Raw genomic sequence first — 17,877 nt, 5'->3', positions numbered from 1 at the left:
ATTCAAGAACACCACTCTATCATCCCCAGAGCAATGGAAAAGTTGAACGTTTCAACAAGGTATTAGTTGAGTGAATTCAAGCCTCCATCAAAAGTAATATGAATGTCTCAAAATCCATTCAAAAACTAGTTTGGTCACATCGCACCACCCCGCATTCAGTTACAGGCAAATCTCCATTTGAACTAATGAGAGGTAGAGAAGCGAGCACTAAATTGTGTCCCTTTTGGGTTTTAAAAATGTTACCAAAGTTTGGAGATGTCAATAGCTGGTGCAATTATGCTGAGTCCAACTCAAATTTATTTAATTTTAAAAGAGTTGCCAAGAATATCTCTCTTCCAACGAAACCCTGTAGACTGAAAATAGGGAACTGGGTTCGGGTCAGGAATCCCGTCATAGTTGGGAAGGTTTTTCGAAGTTTAAAGAACCTGCTCAAATTTGTGAAATGAGAAAAAATTCTGTGAAACTTTCTGATGGGAACTGGTGGGGTATTACTGGTGTAGCTTTAGTTCCTCGCAATTGTCCAGCTTTTCAGAAAATTGAAAACTATTCTAAAAACAAACCATTTCTACTTAGAAGGAGTAACCGTGTTCCCATGAGACCAAAAAATTTGAATGATTTTGTTTTATGTTAAAAAAAAAGAGGGTGAGAAGGTGATACCCTGTGTTTCAACTTTGAATATTGATTCATTGTGCTGTAATTCTAATGTTTTATTTATTGCATTTCTGTTTAACTTGTTTCAACAGTTGTAATACTTTTGCTCTAGTCATTTTATAGGAAGTTCTATGGAATGTTCTGCATGCACCTATTTTATTGTTTCTTTGGTTTCATCTTTTATTTTCATAAAAAGGGAGATGTGTGGTAATGCGTACCTACTAAGCCTGCAGCTTAGAATGTGGTGAGCTCATGGAGCAGGAGAAGAGTGTTCTCTCGCTGGCATTCTGTAATCAGTCAGTTGCTCCAGGGGCCCCTTATTGTACAGTCGTACTTCTATCAATAAACCCATTTCTTCAGATATCTATCTTGAGGAGTCATCATTACAAAACCAGGCCTGGTAGCACTTAACATGTAAACGCATATGCAAAGCTGTACAAAGTTTTGCTAGTCAAGCCTCGCCATCACTATTCAACTTCTGAGGTATCGAATGCCATCGCTGCTCAGTTTTGATTCCACCTTATTCCCCTCAGATTCTTTTCATTCTTGCTATTTTGTCACCATTTTTCTTCCTTTTTCCTTCCCCATTTGTGTTTTTCTCTTTCTCTTGTTCTGGCCCGGGTCAAAGTATAAGGAAAAAACGAGTGCCGATCTCCAAACATAAGTTCTGCTGGACACCTGTTGCGACCACCTGCTCAGATTAAGCACTGTCAGGGAACCTTGCCTAGTGCAGCATTTTATACTTCTGCTGTACTGTTTACTTACAGGTGAAGCCGGAGTACATGAAAAGCACCGCAATGACAGTGTATCTTCAACGCTCCTCCACAACTGAGAGTATGGGAGCTGAAAGCTGCACCTTAGAATAATCGTTTGACGCCATTTCCTTACATGTCCTTATGTTAGGGTGATCAGGCGTCCCCGTTTTGCCAGGACGGTTCCCATTTTTAACCAGCTGTCCAAGCAAATTTCAAGAAATTTAGCTCTTGTCCTGGTTTTTAGAGAGGGTCGACTGAAAACGGTGGGAGGTGTTTTTTATGTTTTACAAAGCAGGGAAAGTTAGCAGTTGTTTCAAGAAAGCAATTTAATTAACAGGCCAGCTACTGGGTTTAAAAATTATATTTTATGAATGTTCTTCCTGCCTGTTCTGTAATTCTCTGCTGAGGAGCGCTCTCATCGCTTTAAGTAAAATTGTAGACCTTCTGTTTTTGTGAAATGTCCCGGTTTTTGGCTTTAAAATTCTGGTCACCCTACCTTATGTGTCCATTCACAGCAGGACTCCCAGGGTCATCCAAAATATACAGCAAGTAACACACCCAATACTGGGTGTGTTTTTTAAAGCACTGTAGTTTTCTGGCTGCACCTGAGCTTTCACAACTCGCGCCAGACTGGCAATCGTTTATTATTGTATATGACGGGTGCCGCCCCGACCCCCCCCCCCCCCTCCTCCTCGCCAGTTGGACAGTGAACTTCGATCCACGGGAAGTATGAAGTATACCAAGGTGCTGGTCGTGCTGCTGGTGGGCTTTACGTTATTGAGTTTCCTCGTCCAGAAGAACTTTGTAAAGGTACGGTCCCTGCTGCTGTTTTGCACTTAGTGTCTGTTTCTTAGAAGTACAGTAAATATTTACATATACTACCACAGATCTCTTAATCAGTCAGTCATATAGCAGTCGAGATAAACAGATCAGGAAATATTGGTATGGGTATGGCGCCTTGAATTAAGAACGAAGTCAGGGTCGACTGACAACTCCGGGCATACCGCGGTAGGCTGGATGGGGGTGGGAGCTGGTTTATGATAGGTGGCCGGTTCTGCTGCTGGAGGCCGATTTGGTCGTGTCAGAAAGTAAAGTTAAAGATAACATTGCATTAAGAACATCCCTCCCTGACATAACGTGAGCAGTGACCCGCCAGCCGATTTCAATTTAATTAAGCACGATTTAAATTTAATTAATGAGCAGCAGGCAGCCTACTATACCGGACTCATTATAATTTATTCAGAAAAACACCTCACCAAGTGATCATTGATGATGATGGGTGACGTAGACACATCTGCGCGCTACATGTCACCTCCTCCGCGTCTGCGCGCTGTGGTTTTAGTTAGTTGAGGGGTCTGCTGCCTGTAATGCTCATGCGCATTTGGGTCGCGCAATAAAAAGTGCGCGCAGCGTGACTCAGAGGTCGAGGAGGCGAGGCAGGCATCTCAGAGGCCAGGGTGGGACTGGGAAAGAGCGAGACACCCCCTGATTATATCCCACTGTCTGGACTGCCGTCCGCAGGTGAGTCTATTCACGACTGGACCGGGCACGTCTCTCGGCATAAACGCCCGACGCTGGTGCTGGAAACCAGGGTTCGAGACTAAAGGTAGCATCCACTTCATGTGATTCTGGGCAAATCGCTTCCCCGTGCCTGAATGTGTAATGTAAATACGGTGCTCATGTAAAGCGCTCCAATACCTTCAGGTCGAGTTCGCGCTATATAATATATGCACAGAAAAATAAAAAAAATTGCATGCAATCCTTAAATCCATTGGGGTGCGTGCTCATATTATTGAAACACCGTGCGCTGGCTCTGTCTTTCTGTCCAACTTAAGTAAGGGTGTATTGTGCTGCAGACCCAAGGCATTCTGACGTGAGAGGTTGGAGGGTTTAAAGAGAGTGAATTGTGTACCAGTTGTCAAGCGCCATTAACTGATAATTAACTCCTTAGTATTGAATGCGTACAATAAGCGGAGCTTTCACGAAGCACTATTCGGGCCGGGGTCGGAAGGGGATAGTGAAGAGGCGTTCTAAGAGTAGGAGAGGTGTAAAGAGCTGCGCCAGCCCCTCAGGAGCAACTGTGGCCGTGAGGTTGGAAGAAAGGATGACAGACCCCCAGCCAGAAAGAGAACTGACTGTACGTGACGTGAGTGGGGTCCACACGTGGCTTAGTATTACGACTTGACGTCTCTTCTGGGCACTGCATGTGCACCAAGATGGGACTTAGGGAACACAGCCGGAGTACAAACATGGTACTTGCCTGCAGCGTACAGCATTCTGCCCTATCCTCCCGTGTTTGAAGAAGCGGATCTGTCATAAGCCATGCCCCACATGGACTGCAGCGACTTCTTTTTAAAGACGGACTCCAGTTGCAATGTTTTCGTAAAGTATATGACAAAAACATTCTTCTGATTATTATTATCACCAGTATTCGTGTTATTATTAATAATAATTACAGTAATAATGTGAATACTAACAATAATAATATTTATTATAAAAAATACAATTAAACATAATGATAATAATGATAATAATAAACGTTCAAGCTTTGTCATTGCAAGTTTACCAGTTCCAATACTATTAAACAGAAGAGTGGTCTTCATGTGAACTGTTTTCCACAATTCACAATGCTAACTTCAATTGGAGGGATATCACCTTCCCTAAACAAATAATAGGTTAAATGGATGATCAACACAACATATATTCTTTCTTTTTGTGCTAGTAAAATCACTTTCATAATTGCAATGCTGCTCTAAGAACAGTAATCAGCACACGTTACAAGCCCAAACTTGCCTATTAGACGAGAGATATTACCTTTCTCTGAAATACTGGAGACACAAATAGAAATTACAACAACAGAAATAATTCTGGAGCTAGACAGCGTGAACCATCTGGATAACACAAAGGGATTTCTCTTTGTCTCTATGGCAGTGTTTCGAATTTGTTTAGCCTCTATGTGGCTAGACAATGTTCCCCCATCCTTTCAACAATGGCGGGCCCGGCTACTCTCGACCTATAGTTTGGAGAATGCAAAATATATAGCAGGAAGGGATTTAAAAAAAAAAAAGAAGGGTCTTGAAATTTGGCACCCACTAATGCATTGGACTGAAGGTCTCGGATAGACTGCTTTATTTACTTTTCTATTGTAATTATTAATTGTCTTGTTTTTCTGGATTTAACTATTTGCTATGTTTAGTTTATTTGATGTTAGTCGATATGGATTTTCATATCGTTTAATAAAGCCTGTATCTGGGAGTGGGTGGAGGGAAGGGGGTTGTCTCAAAAAACAAAAAATATGGACATTTCCTGCAATTTCTGCAATAAAGAATTGTTTGTAAAAAAAAAAAAACAAGCCCAAAGTTGCCGACCATTCTTGACGCAAGCATCTACCAATAAATCCTCTCCAGAGTGTGAAATTTTTTTTTGCAAGTGCAGAACCCTGTCACCAAAAAATAAAGCACACTGCACTTCATTTCCCAATTTACACTCATGTTAAAGCTCCACTGTGTAAATATGCTACAAAATAGAAGCATATTATAGACTACCTGTTTTTTGGTTCCCTTACAATGCTGTTTTGTGTTTAGTTTGACCTATAATAATACAAATATTGAAATAAAACACATTTTAAATAATAACACGTTGTCAGTCCCTAACAAAAATCCAAATTTCTCCAAACATTGAGAAATATATTTGCAGTATTAGCCAATCAATAAATAATTAAATCTAAGCAACAGATGATGCTCAAATGTTCCAAAGCTTTCTAAAAAGTGCTAACGCCAATTAGTAAATTATGTCGTATAAAAAATACTTAAAAAGGAACATGGTAATATGATTGTATATTGCCATAGGGGTATTCAGGTTACATTTTAAAACCACTTGACCGTCTGCCTCATTATTTATATTGTCACCAGGACTCCTGAAAGGCAGCTTAATCCGCAATTTCTCAGTTACCCATCATAACATTTTAACCACTTTCCTGCTGATCCTTTACCAGTGGACTGCTTAGCCCTTTTTTCTTTAGCTATTTGGGTAGTTCACACTTAAGCCTCCATACATGTTTTTTCTACAAGAGGTATCTACGCTAAATTTGTGTTCTTTTTTTGCAATATCCAGGGAATTCCAAACTACCCAGGGTTTAATGGTTCCCTGGGAGATGACTGAGTAAATTGCGAAAATATAGCTACATTTTGGTTGTTTGGGAAACATAGGAACAAAGTGCCCTGCAAAAAAGTGTCTATTTCTTTTGCTAAAAATGGCATCAACAAAAGGTTTGTTTTCTAACGTCACAATTTTTCTGGCTTTGAGGAATATGCAATTCTGAATTAAAACAACACATTTTTACCACACTTGTAACATTTTTCAGAAAAGGTAGCCCATTTTTTGCATTTTTTTGCTATAAACCTACTTCAGTTTGTGGTAGATATCAGGGTCATACCCATGGGTGATTATGGAAAGCTATAGATTGCTGAGAAGTAGACAGCATTATGAGGCCAGGAAGGGGTCATTGTGTAAATACCTCAAGGTTTCTACAAAAAACTAACTGTTGAAAGAAAAACAATATTAAAAATTAATAGGAAAAAATTGCCATTTGTGATGACGTTTTAATTTGTAAATTCTAGCCATAATGAATGCATTGCAAATGCAATATACCATTATATCCACTATACCCTTCAGGTTGCAGGGATATATAGAGTTTGTATGTTTTCTAAGAACCTGAGGTACCCAGAGTCAACAACTGAACCGCACCTTGCAATGTTTTTTCATTGTGTACCGCTATAAAGCAATTCATATGATAAAATATAAAGACTAAAAAATGGGTATAGAGGAAACCTATGTATTTGTGAAATAGACACTAGATTCCAAGTTTAGGACCAGTGGTTATTTGTACATCTCTGAATTCACACTAACGTGATTCAGAGGGCATCTTTCAAAATGTCTTCTTTCTTATACACTGGCTTACATTTGCATGGCACAAATGAAGAGAAATGTAATTGTAAATAATAAATGTTCTACTATTCTGTATTTCCACATGTCTTCTGATAAAAACAGTACCCCACATGTGTAGGTAGGTCTAGTGCCTGTGACCCGCAAAGTTCTAGAGCTCAACATGGACATCACATTTTTTTCACTGAAAACTGACCCTTTTTTCTATGTGGGTAGCTGTGGATTTTGGGCCCTAACTCGGCCAGCACCAAGGGAAACCAAGAAGACCTGTACAATTTTGAAAACTAGACATCTAGGTAAATCCAGGGTGGGGCGACTTGTGTTGTTCTCACTAGGTGGTTCTATCCAGAAGCCCTTGTAACCCTCACATGCTTACTAAAAACACACATTGTCCTTACATTTCTGTGAGGAACGCTTTTGGAATCTGTGGGAAGTCCCATATTTTCTACTACCCAGCACTTCCCGAAGCCTCCTGATAAAAATGGTATTTCACTTATGTGGGTGGTGCTAGTGCCCGCTATAGGAAAGGCGCCAAAACGCAACATGGACACATCACATTTTTCCTCTGAAAATTGACCATTTTATTTCGCACAGTGGTTAGCTGGGGATTTTGTGCCCTAGTTCAGCAAGCACCTTGAGAAATCCAGCAAACCTGCCCCTTTTTGAAAACTAGACACCTGCGGAAATCCAGGGTGTGGGGACGTGTGTAGCTCTCTCCTGGTTTTGTTACGAAGAAACCTGTGAAACCTCAAACTTTGACTAAAGGAACACGTTTTGCTCATATTTATGCAATAGAAAATCTTGGAATCTGCAGGGAGCAGTACATTTCCTACAACCCACTATTTCTCCCAGTCATCTGATGGAAATGGTACCTCACTTGTGTGTGTAGGCCTAGTGCATGCGACAGCAAAGCACCCAAAATGCAACATGGACACATCGCATTTTTTTCACTGAAAAGTGATCCTTTTTGAACAAAAATTACAATTTGGCGATTTTGGGCCCTAGGTCAGTCAGCACCTAGAGTGACCCAGCAAACCTGTACATTTTTTAAACCTAGATAGCTATGGGAATCCATGGCGGGGTGGCTTGTATGGCTCCCACCTGGGTTTCCAACCCAGAAGCCCTTTCAAAGTTCAAAGTCTGAATAAAAACACATTTTCGTCACATTGGTACCTCACGTGGGTAGGTCTAGTGCCAAGGAAAGGGCCCAGAAGGCAACATGGGCACATAACATGTTACCACTGAAAACTGACCCTTTATTTTATTGTGGTTACCTGTAGATTGTGAGCCCTAGCTCAGCCACCACAAAGGGAATCCTAGCACACCTGTACATTTGTAAAAACTAGGTGCCCAGGAAAATCCAGGCTGTGGTGACTTGTGTGGCCATCACCAGGTTTTCTTACTCAGAAGCAATGGCAAACCTCAAGCTTTGAGTAAAAATATAAATTTTCCTGACATTTCTGTAATGGAAAGTCCTGGAATCTGCAGGGAGCAACAGACCTCCTACCACTTACTTTCCCCCCAAGTCATCTGACAAAAATGATACCTCAGTTGTGTTTCCTGTAACATTTTACCACTCAAAACTGACCCCTTTTTTTGCAATGTTCCTAGCTGTGGACATTTGGGCCCAAACGCAACCAGGACCAGGTGCACAACACCCGTTGGGCTGAATAGGCTTTAGCCCCCTCCATCAGCTGCCGTAATTGTGTGTCTAGTATCAATTGTACTTCTACAGCCATAATTGTGAAGTTGTACCTTACTTTTTCTTCTGTCAGTAATTACCCTTTGTAATTGCACATATTTTGCACATGCACTTTAATGAGGTCAATGGATTCGGACATGTGTCACTGTAGACTACTCTAAGAAATATCGAGTCGATGCACATGCTTCTTTGTAAGATGGATGGATTCCTTTTTATTATTTTATCTTTTAATGAAATGCATTGTATTGTATATATATACTTTTATGGTCTTATCGGCAGAAATAAAGTTTTTCTGAACTGAATTCATATTATAAAGATTTTGAAGTGCATCATGTTTGGTGCTTTTAAATAATCGAATTCTGAATGGCCATCATTACTTTGCAACACATGACATAACTTCATTAGTTAAGTAGAGGTAAGGTACTTATAAAGGATTTTTAAAAGCTAGAAACTGTGACTTTTAATACTTTTGAAACGTTTAATGTATTGGTGTTGTAGTTTTACCCATTGTATCAGTCACTGAAGGATGAAAAGCTGTGATGTCTCTGCTGAAATTAGAGCTTGAGCATTAGATTCCCATAGAATGCACATATGCCTCACAGGTGCATATTTTTAAATGTTTTATAGTTGCATTTATATAGTGCTTCAATCTACTTAAGTCATGATGCAATATTTATATTTCCACTTACATAGTTCTGAACTTTATGAGTTGTTAACTCATAACTAAATCATAAACTAGCAGCTTCTGCTATTGGTATGGCTTACACTGTTGTGAGTTCACTCTTTCTACTTTGAAGTCCTAAATCCGTCAGGCATACCAATGTGTTAGCCTGCTGATGGGATTTAATGTTTTGCTTTTGATGCTCTGGGAGTGTTACAGAGGACCACTGCTTTCCATTTGTGAGTGGGGGAGAACTGAGGAAAGCAGCTTTTATTCCCCACTGCTGCTTTCCCAACTGTGTAATGGGCACATTCTCCTCAAAAAACCTAACATGGAGAAAACAAAAAAACAAGATGTGCCGCGACAAAGAAACTTAGGAAGACAGGCAAAACCCTTTGCATTATTTGACCTGGCTCGAACAATCTGGCAGCACCATTCCAACATTAAGGTGCTTTGCTGAGGTCATGAAATGGTGGATCCAGGGAAATCGTATCGCTAGCAAGAGAGAGGTAAAAACGTAGTGCATCAATAAAATTAGAGTTTTAAAAAGACATTAAAAATTAGATTAACCCATTATCAGTTGGGGGCATTATGTGCACATGTGGCTTTGATAGAAGGTTTAAAAGTGACCGACGTCTACGCCACATTGCGATTAGAAATCTGAATACAGGGAAAACAATGGACGTACGAGTGTCAGTTTTCAAGACTCTAAATTCCTCACCACAATGCCCGAACCCTAGATTCCTACACAACTGGATAAGTCAGCGCTGCCTAACTAGCTTGTAGCCGGGGCAAAAGAAGAAGACATGGAGCTCTGACTCTTCCTCACAGTTGCAAGCAGGGCACCCTCACAGAGCGGTCTCTGACCATTTACATGAGAAAGCACGAAGCGGCAGAGTACCATGTCTAAACTGGACAAATAGTTTTCTTGCCAGGGGAGGCTAGATGTCATCAAGGAAGGGCTCAAATGTATATTCATCTTTCAATAGCAAAATCTCGGCGGTCAGATGCCCTAAGGTTGAGCTCCCTACGATGTTTAGAAATTTGATAGGTTTTAACTAATTCGAAGTGATAGATTGCAAAACTCGCTTCCTTTGGGTTGCTCCAAAGACTAGACTTTCCTAACATACTACATTCGTCCTTAATGTATGCAAACCACAGGATTGTATCTACACTCGGGAGGCTCAGTAGCTCTTTAATTCTAATCGATAGGCTGCCAATTCTGGCTTCACCCACAGTCTCCGCAAAAGGTTAGGGGTGTGAGACCAATCTCATCCCCAAATAGTCTGATTCCTAAATCCAGTCATAGGGGGATTAGAGGGGGGCTTAGAGGGAGACCCAAGATCCAACCCATGAAACTATTCTCAACTTTGCTCAAGTTGCTGGAAGAACAATGTCCCCATAATTCTGCCTCATACATTGTCCCACCCCTGGCTTGCACCTTATGAATCTCTCCTATAGACCCAGCGGGTTTGGCGGAGGAATTTCTAAGTAATTTTGTAATACCTCCAGTTGTCTGGGCTAACTTAAACCTGGCTTTGGCTATCTGTGGCCCCCACTCCATATTTTCTGTCAGGGTGATACCCAAATATTCAAATACCACCACCCTCTCTAACATAGTGCCGGTTAGACAGGGGTTAGGGATGGATGTCTTGGCTGGGTTGAAGACCATGAACTTGGTCTTCTGGGTGTTGATCGCCAACCCCCTGTTGGTGCAGAAGGAAACAAAGCTATCTAAAATCCTCTGGATGCCCATAGACAATTTTGACATTAAAAGGGTGTCATCCGCAAACATCATTGCTGGGATCTTTGTACCTGCTATCTTAGGGGCATCATCATCATTTACCTTAGTGAGTTGGGAAACCAATGCGTTGACAAAGATGCAAAACAGGGTAGGTGCGAGCACACTCTCCTGCCTTACTCCTCTGTCGACTGGAAATCTGAAAGTTAATTAAACTCCTTTCCCACACCTTACTATGGCAAAATATATTTAATGCAAAACAGTGAGCATGCTCAGAAGATAGCAGGGGATCCCCATATCTCTAAGTACCCCCCCATAACTTAGCTCTGGGCACCAGATCAAAAGCTGTCTTCAGATCCACAAAGATTAAATAGAGGCTGCCACCATCCATTCTCACCGTTTTCCAAAATAAGAGTTGAAGTGTATATATTTAGTCAAGTTCTTTCTTAATCCGGCTTGATATGGGATAAGTATTTCATGTTCATCTATCCACCCCTGGAGAAGATCCAAAAGTATCTGGGCAAACAGTTTTTGTGTGACATTGATCAAACTGAACGGTCTGTACTTTGCAGGCAGGAGTGGTGAACCCTTTTTAGGTCTCGCACCTGGCGATGCAGCGCGAAGCATTGTCGCCAGCGAGACCTATTGTCGCTGACTTGGCTCTCAAGGGAGACAGTAGATGGGCACGCCCAGACCGGACTGGAAATGTGAACGCGCCACGCACATCTCCTGTCCCCCTTGGGAGGCAAGTCAGCATGTAGTTTTACTTTAACTTTTGTGAAAACTCTCACCATCGTTGGAGCGGCCCTTGCGGGCCCGCTCAGTAAATAAACATTGGCACTGTGCCTTCATCGGCACAAATTAAGATTCCTACAAACTCACCCGGTGTGGCGGCTGGCTGCGGCGCGGTACTGAGCACTTCAGCTCCTCCAAATTTCTGCCAGCATGATGCGGGGCTCCCTCCTTACGCATCGGAGCCCCGCACTGCTATCTGCCGCTCTCCCGGGACTTCATCTCCTGCACTTCACTTCCTCTTTGGCACCGGGGCTCCCTCTTCATCACGGGAGCTCCGGAAGGGGACAGGCGCTGCCTACACCGGCCGCACGCGTGAGCCGCAGGGCAAGCGAAAGCAGCCTTTTCCCTCCCAGGTCTCCTCCCCGCCCAGATGTGTTTGCCGTTTCCTGCCTCCCGAGCTTGCGACAGGGCTGCATAGTGTCCTGCTTTGCTTCGCCCCTTCCCATACAAAGATGCTGCTCTTTGCTTTATGGGGTTACTTGAATATTGAACTTCAGGTGCTATAGTTAAGAGCTTTTAGTGTTGGCTCACTGCTTGTTTTCTCTGTTTCCCTCGTTGTGTCTCTCTACATTACAGGCACTTTTACCACCTGCGTTACCTTACCACCAACTTAGCCTCTACTGTGTGAAGTGCTGGCATGCTCCTGGGCTGGCGTCTCCCCTGACCCTGCTGCACACTCTGTCTATGCCCCCACCATGGGTGCAGGGGCTGGGGGAGGGGGGCTCATTAGTGCACTGCCAGCACAGAGGTGGGCGCACAGATGCCCAGGACACCCCTTGGCTAACCTGTGGTGCCATTGTGTGTTTGGACTTGGGACACCCCCCTCCAGCAGAAATCAACACAGTACGAGCAATAACCCTCGGAAAGAACAGCTCATTATCAGAGCAGCTGCCAGCCTCCCATCTGGCCATTAGCATTGTCTCCTAGGCCCTCCCCGGCAGCGGGGAGGGGGCTCTGGGAGGGGGCACGGGTGGGGACTAGGAGCAGAAGAGCACAGGGCCAGGGTGGGTATCGCGGCTTAAGACCACCTCAAATAACCCCTGGATGTAATTCAATGACATCCCGGGAGGCGCCTTTGCCCTAAGTGACATCACAGGAAGTGACGTCATGGGAAGGATGCTACAGGAGGTGACACAGCAGCGAGTATTTTTTTCAAATCAAATACAAATGAAATAAAATGACCCCAAAATCGACCAGGGCCAAGACTTTCATCAGACTGGGCTTTGCAGAGAGCACCTATGTTGTTTAAATCTCTCCTAATTAAAGACGCATCTCCCCAGGTCTCAGAGGTGAACACTGCAGAGCTGTACCGACAGGGGGCAGTGTGCTTCAAGCCATGAGGTGGGCTGGTGGACGGCGCGGTTAGCAGGCTGGCCTCGCCCGGCCCCAAGCGCACTTACCACCTGGCGGCGCTGTCCTCGCGGCGCTATAGTGTAAATAGAAAGATAATGTGTTGCGGCAGATCTGTGCCTCTGGAGGTCGGAAGGGCGGGGAGCAGGGTCAGACACATCCTCGGAGCCTGGCTTTTGACCCCTGCCTCTGATTGTACTAAAGTGCCCATAGCAGTGTTTCTAAGGCGCTACACTTAAGGGGGTGCAACACAGTGTCCTTTATCGTTGGTCTTACCTGTGACGTATGATGCAGTATAAATAAAAGGCTCCACTAAGTGTCGTGGGATCTTGGCGCACAGAGACCAAACCAGCTCCACGTCTCCGTGTTTTCCTCCACAAATCAGCGATGTCTTCCTCTACCTCACGACTTCCAGAGTAAAAACAAGTGCAGTAAATGTGTATAAAACCGTTCAAGAGACAGATATAGGCATAAACTCAGGCAGCCGGTAAAATAGTTCAGCTGGTAGAAGTCCTTGAAGGAGGGTGACAGTCACTCTGCCTCACTGGCCAAGCTGCAGTGTGTGCTGTCATCATTCACTGGGCTTGCAGCACCGAGCAGTGACCACTGCCTGTGTCACTGGTCATGCTGTGCAATGCGCTGTCCACTACCTTCATTCCCTGGCCATACTGTACTGTGCGCTGTCCACTGCCTCACCCACTGCCCATGCTGCTCACTCCTCTCAAGGGGTGGTGATGCTCACCAGCCAAATCTCTACAGAAAAATCTGTAGGAGCTGTATTTTATGGAAAGTGTTTTAGCTAGGCTTATGCAGCAGAAAATGCCCGGGCTCCTGCCTAACAATAAGATATTGCCCAAGCCATGGCCCAGAGAGCTCCTCTGCACCCTACAGACTCTCTGCAGCACATATGTGACAAGCACAGAGGGAAATATGTGCCAGTGTGTGGCCATACAAAGCAGCGGTGCACCCATACATCATATGAGAAATAAATCTCATTCAAATTCCAGAATGCTTTCAATACTTCACTTCACATCTTGTTCTTATTCTCTTAGAAACATCACAGGCTTACAGTGAAGGCAGCCAATGCATTTCGTCTATAGTGTGTGATGTCCGCCCTTATCAGGATATAAATCAGTGCTTAATTTTAGCCAGTAGTTTCCGGTGCTCGGCACCGGAAGTTAATTGACAACACTGGCACTTACTACAGTCTGGTGGCAGTGTTTGTGTAACTGAGAACTGAGCAGAACAAGCAGTTGTTAATTAATTCAGTGCATATTAAAAGCAAGCATTTGCAATGCAATAGGTCTCGCATTTGCGAAAGTTTGAGCAATTGGCGTTGTAAATGGCAATGCCTTTTATTTATGCGTTTGAAAACATGCAAGCTGTGCGGAAACAAGCACTTTGAAGTTACATACTCTAAGATGTCGACGATAAAGGGTCTCCTGCTTAGTGCACCGGAGAGCAATCCAACCAAAAAGTATTTCCTAGTACAATAACAATGATAAACAAATCACGCTTAACTTCCTAAAGAGGCATCGTCAATAACCTCTATGACTGTTACATAAATCAAAGTTGGGGAGGAGCGTGTTAGTACATTGTTCCAAGTTATAGTAATCAATATCACATATACAAGTCAGATCCCCAAAAAAACAAAAAACTATTTTCCATATGAATATTGTATGATGATTTTTCTTTTCATTTCAACATGTGTATTGCTGTCATTCAGCTGGTTTAGTACAAAGTCAACAGCCAACGCGTTTCATCCCCTCATGGGACATCATCAGGGCTGTAAACAAGGAAAAAACAAACAATCAGCATTGCATAAAGTCTTATGTACATCTTTGACCCTTATTCACATGGAACAATTTCGTATTTGGTTCCTTTTAAAGAAACCATGATCCTGATGTATTCAAAAAATTATTAAACAGAAACAATAATTGAAAAACAACAGATCACCTTCTGCCTAATGAACACTCTAAAAGTCAATAACAAAACATTACATACTGATCAAAATGCCACATGGGGAGAATAAAAAAATAGCCCAAAGTAGAAAACACCTTATTTATTGATATAAACATTCTTTAATGCCTAATGGTCTGATCTCCCCCATCCCCAGTGATTCAATATCCATTCATCATAAATTGCCATTGTGGAGTCCCAAAGAACTGCCACCCTCCCAAAAAAACCCATAAAACAATACCTTCATTAAATAGCTCACTGTTGAAATTATAAATGCTCAATGACAAGGACACCAGGGGAAGTAAAGTCAGTTTATTAACCATCCACTCTCCTCACTGGAGAGTGCCTCAACATTCCATTGCAAGCTTCAGGGCAGGGGATACCAACTGGGTAAAAGGGAAGGGGTGGATGGGACGTACCATTTGGGAGATAAAAGTTACAACACTCACCTTTCTCTAAAAATTGTTGTTTTAGCAAAGAGAATCAGTGTTGAACACTCCACACGTATCCAGCAGATGACCAAAATTTAGTAGCCCCTCTGCCTGGTCCTTTCCTCGGTCTGAATAATAAAAGGAGTCTGTTAAAAAACTCATATATCCTGCCTCCCTTACTAATCAAAAGGAGTAGTTCATGATGATCATTAACAGTCCCCTGACAGATTAGCCAGGTGAAGCCTCTTTCCCCACACCTTCTCATTCAGAACTTCTCCCCCTACACCCCGAAATGGTGTGCATTATTTTAATAAAACATCTTTCTAAATCATCGTTATTTTGCTGCAACAGAAAATAAAGAGCATTACAAAATGCCCTGCTACCCATGATTCCTTTGCCTAAATAAAAATAAACAAAGTATCCCCCTTAAGGTGCTATTCTTACCAAATTCGTCTTCCAAAAACAGCGTCCTGTCCCTCGCCTCCGGTCCGATAAATCTGGAATGCGATGGTCAAACGTAACCCCGTGTATTTAAACACCCCATCTACCAATCAGAGCCAAGCCTCTTTAAATCATCTCTCAATCCCGCCCTACGACTAGCGGCAAAGTTTCCTATCAGGTCCACCATCCCTTGAATATCCGTTCTTTAACATCACTTCCTGTCTGAAAATTCACTATCCCAGTCCCCTCTCGGGTCCGCATCCGTATACAGGGGCTTGTGACGATACCACACAACAATATCCGGTTTATTACGTCGCTTCCTGTCAAGGCACTAGCTATCAAAGTCCCCTCTCTGGCCCGCCTCTATTTTCACGGGCCGATAACGATGCACCTGAAGAACCGGGCTTTCCATTGGTGTTACATGTGAACCAACTGAAATACTACGACGGGTCTCACCCTTCATTAAACCGCATGTGCTTCTAGGGGCCAAAAATATGCAAATAAGCAAAGTACTATCCCTTCATTCTAAGTATCAGCCAATTAAAATACAGTGCCGTTCTCCACCCTCAATTAGTCATTCCTTTATATCCCTAATGTTTACTTCAAATCAACTAGTCAAGGGCTTACCATCCGTTCTGAGTGTAAACCCATTGCATGCGGGAAAATTTTATACCTGAAAGCCTTTAAAAAAAGGACAAACTCAATGTTGAAGATACACTCTAATTACCGAATTCTCAAACTTGAATCCCTCTAGATCAAAACTAGGTGGCTCACAACCGCTCATATGGACAAGTGGTATCCCTGAAAAATAAAACGCGAGTTTGGAGACCCTACAAAACTACCACGAAAAATACCCATGTGGGCCGCCCAACAGACCTCCGTTACCGTACCTCACTATGTATTTATAGTTGCCACAAATCCGATACTATAAGGTCGTCTATCCCGAAGTGTGAATAATGTGAATAAGTGTCAAAGATGTACATAAGACTTTATCCAATGGTGATTATTTGTTTTTTCCTTGTTTACAGCCCTGATGATGTCCCATGAGGGGACGAAACGCGTTGGCTGTTGACTTTGTATTAAACTAGGTGACTGACAGCAATGCACGTGTTGAAATAAAAAGAAAAATCATCATACAAAATTCATCTGGAAAATTGTTTTTTGTTTTTTGGGGGATCTTACTTGTAAATCTGATATTGATTACTATAACTTGGAACAATGTACTAACACGCTCCTCCCCAACTTTGACTTTGCACTTATAGTCCATGCTTATTAGAAGCAAGGCTGGCACTCTCTTTTACTGCCAGCCTTGCTTCTCGTAAGCATGGATTATACATACAAAGTTCGTGTTTATGCACCGCTTGTAGGTTTTAAAAACAAAATACTAAAAGGCATTGTCATTTACAATGCCAATAACTCCAGCTCTTGCAAAAGTGAAACGTATTGCATTGCAAATGCTTGTTAAAAACTGGGACAATTTCAACCCTGCCCAGGTTTCGGGGATCTGCATGCCTTTCTTGATAGCATTGAATAGAGCCCATAGGTCGGGTCCTTGGATTGTTTGCTCTTCCCTGAAAAGGTCCCCTGGAAGCTTATCCAGTCCCGGTGCTTTACCAGAGGGAAGCTTATTGATTGTGTTTAGGACTTCAAACAAAGTGATCTCAGCAGCTACATCATGGATGGGTCTTGTTGGAATTGTAGATTCATCATCATAGAGAATATAAATTCATTAATTGTTGTAGTGTACACCAGTGTAATCTTAACTCTGGAGTAAATCTTTGTAATAAGTGACTTACAATTGGTCCATGTAATTCTGATATGTGTGCTAATTCTGATATGTGTGGCACCTGTCGGAATTACCTGTTTGGTGGCAAGAACCACAATCTCTCAATTTTAAATTTTAGCAGGGAAATCAGTTGAAATTAGCAGGAGGAAAAATATGGATTTGGTATGTAAAGCACCAAAATCTGCATGTAATGCCACTTTTATTGCGGAAAATTCACAATTGGTGCTATATATCACACCTGATAATTTCAGATCCCCAATGTGTCAGATTTTGCCAGGTGGGAAGCCATAGTCACCTCGTGGGTATTTATAATAAGAACCTAAGTAGAGGGGTGTGGTTTGCAGCCGAGAGGAATGGCCGCGTTCTAAACCGGCTCCTCGGCCCTCGACCGCAACACTGGTGATCTGATCCGCTTAACGCCAGGCTGATCCCCTAAAAACCCTCGGGGATCGGCCCTTTTCCAACCTGTGCCCGAGCGTCCTTCCTCTGCTGCCCTGCCTAGCTGGGGTGGTGGACAACAGAAGATCGCGGAGCGGGACAGCGCTCCATAAGATGGCGGCCGCGGCTGGCATCGACAAACGGAGCGACTGCTGACGCCGCTGACGGCGTCTAGGATTCCTGCTGCGACGCATTGTCTCGGTCGAGTCTGCAGAAGACGCTT

At 42.9% G+C, this 17,877-nt stretch overlaps 1 protein-coding gene across 2 annotated transcripts in view; it reads left to right on the top strand.

Annotated features, from left to right (window-relative positions):
- The first annotated feature begins 2,110 nt into the window (after positions 1 to 2,110).
- The window catches only part of LOC147670584 (NXPE family member 2-like), a 255,540-nt gene continuing 239,773 nt past the window's right edge, over positions 2,111 to 17,877 (top strand). Inside the window, exon 1 of one of the 2 annotated variants that reach the window (XM_086948149.1) lies at positions 2,111 to 2,216. In XM_086948149.1, the coding sequence (XP_086804275.1) occupies positions 2,136 to 2,216 (81 nt within the window). In that variant the 5' untranslated portion in view covers positions 2,111 to 2,135. Of the gene's footprint in view, positions 2,217 to 2,812; positions 2,928 to 17,877 lie in introns of those variants that run through there. The other variant, XM_086948150.1, reaches the window with a different exon arrangement.

The sequence above is a fragment of the Lissotriton vulgaris genome, unplaced genomic scaffold (genome assembly GCF_964263255.1).
Source record: "Lissotriton vulgaris unplaced genomic scaffold, aLisVul1.2 SCAFFOLD_1637, whole genome shotgun sequence".
In the NCBI taxonomy this organism is placed as follows: Eukaryota; Metazoa; Chordata; class Amphibia; order Caudata; family Salamandridae; genus Lissotriton; species Lissotriton vulgaris.
This window is presented reverse-complemented; position numbering and strand designations above follow the sequence as displayed.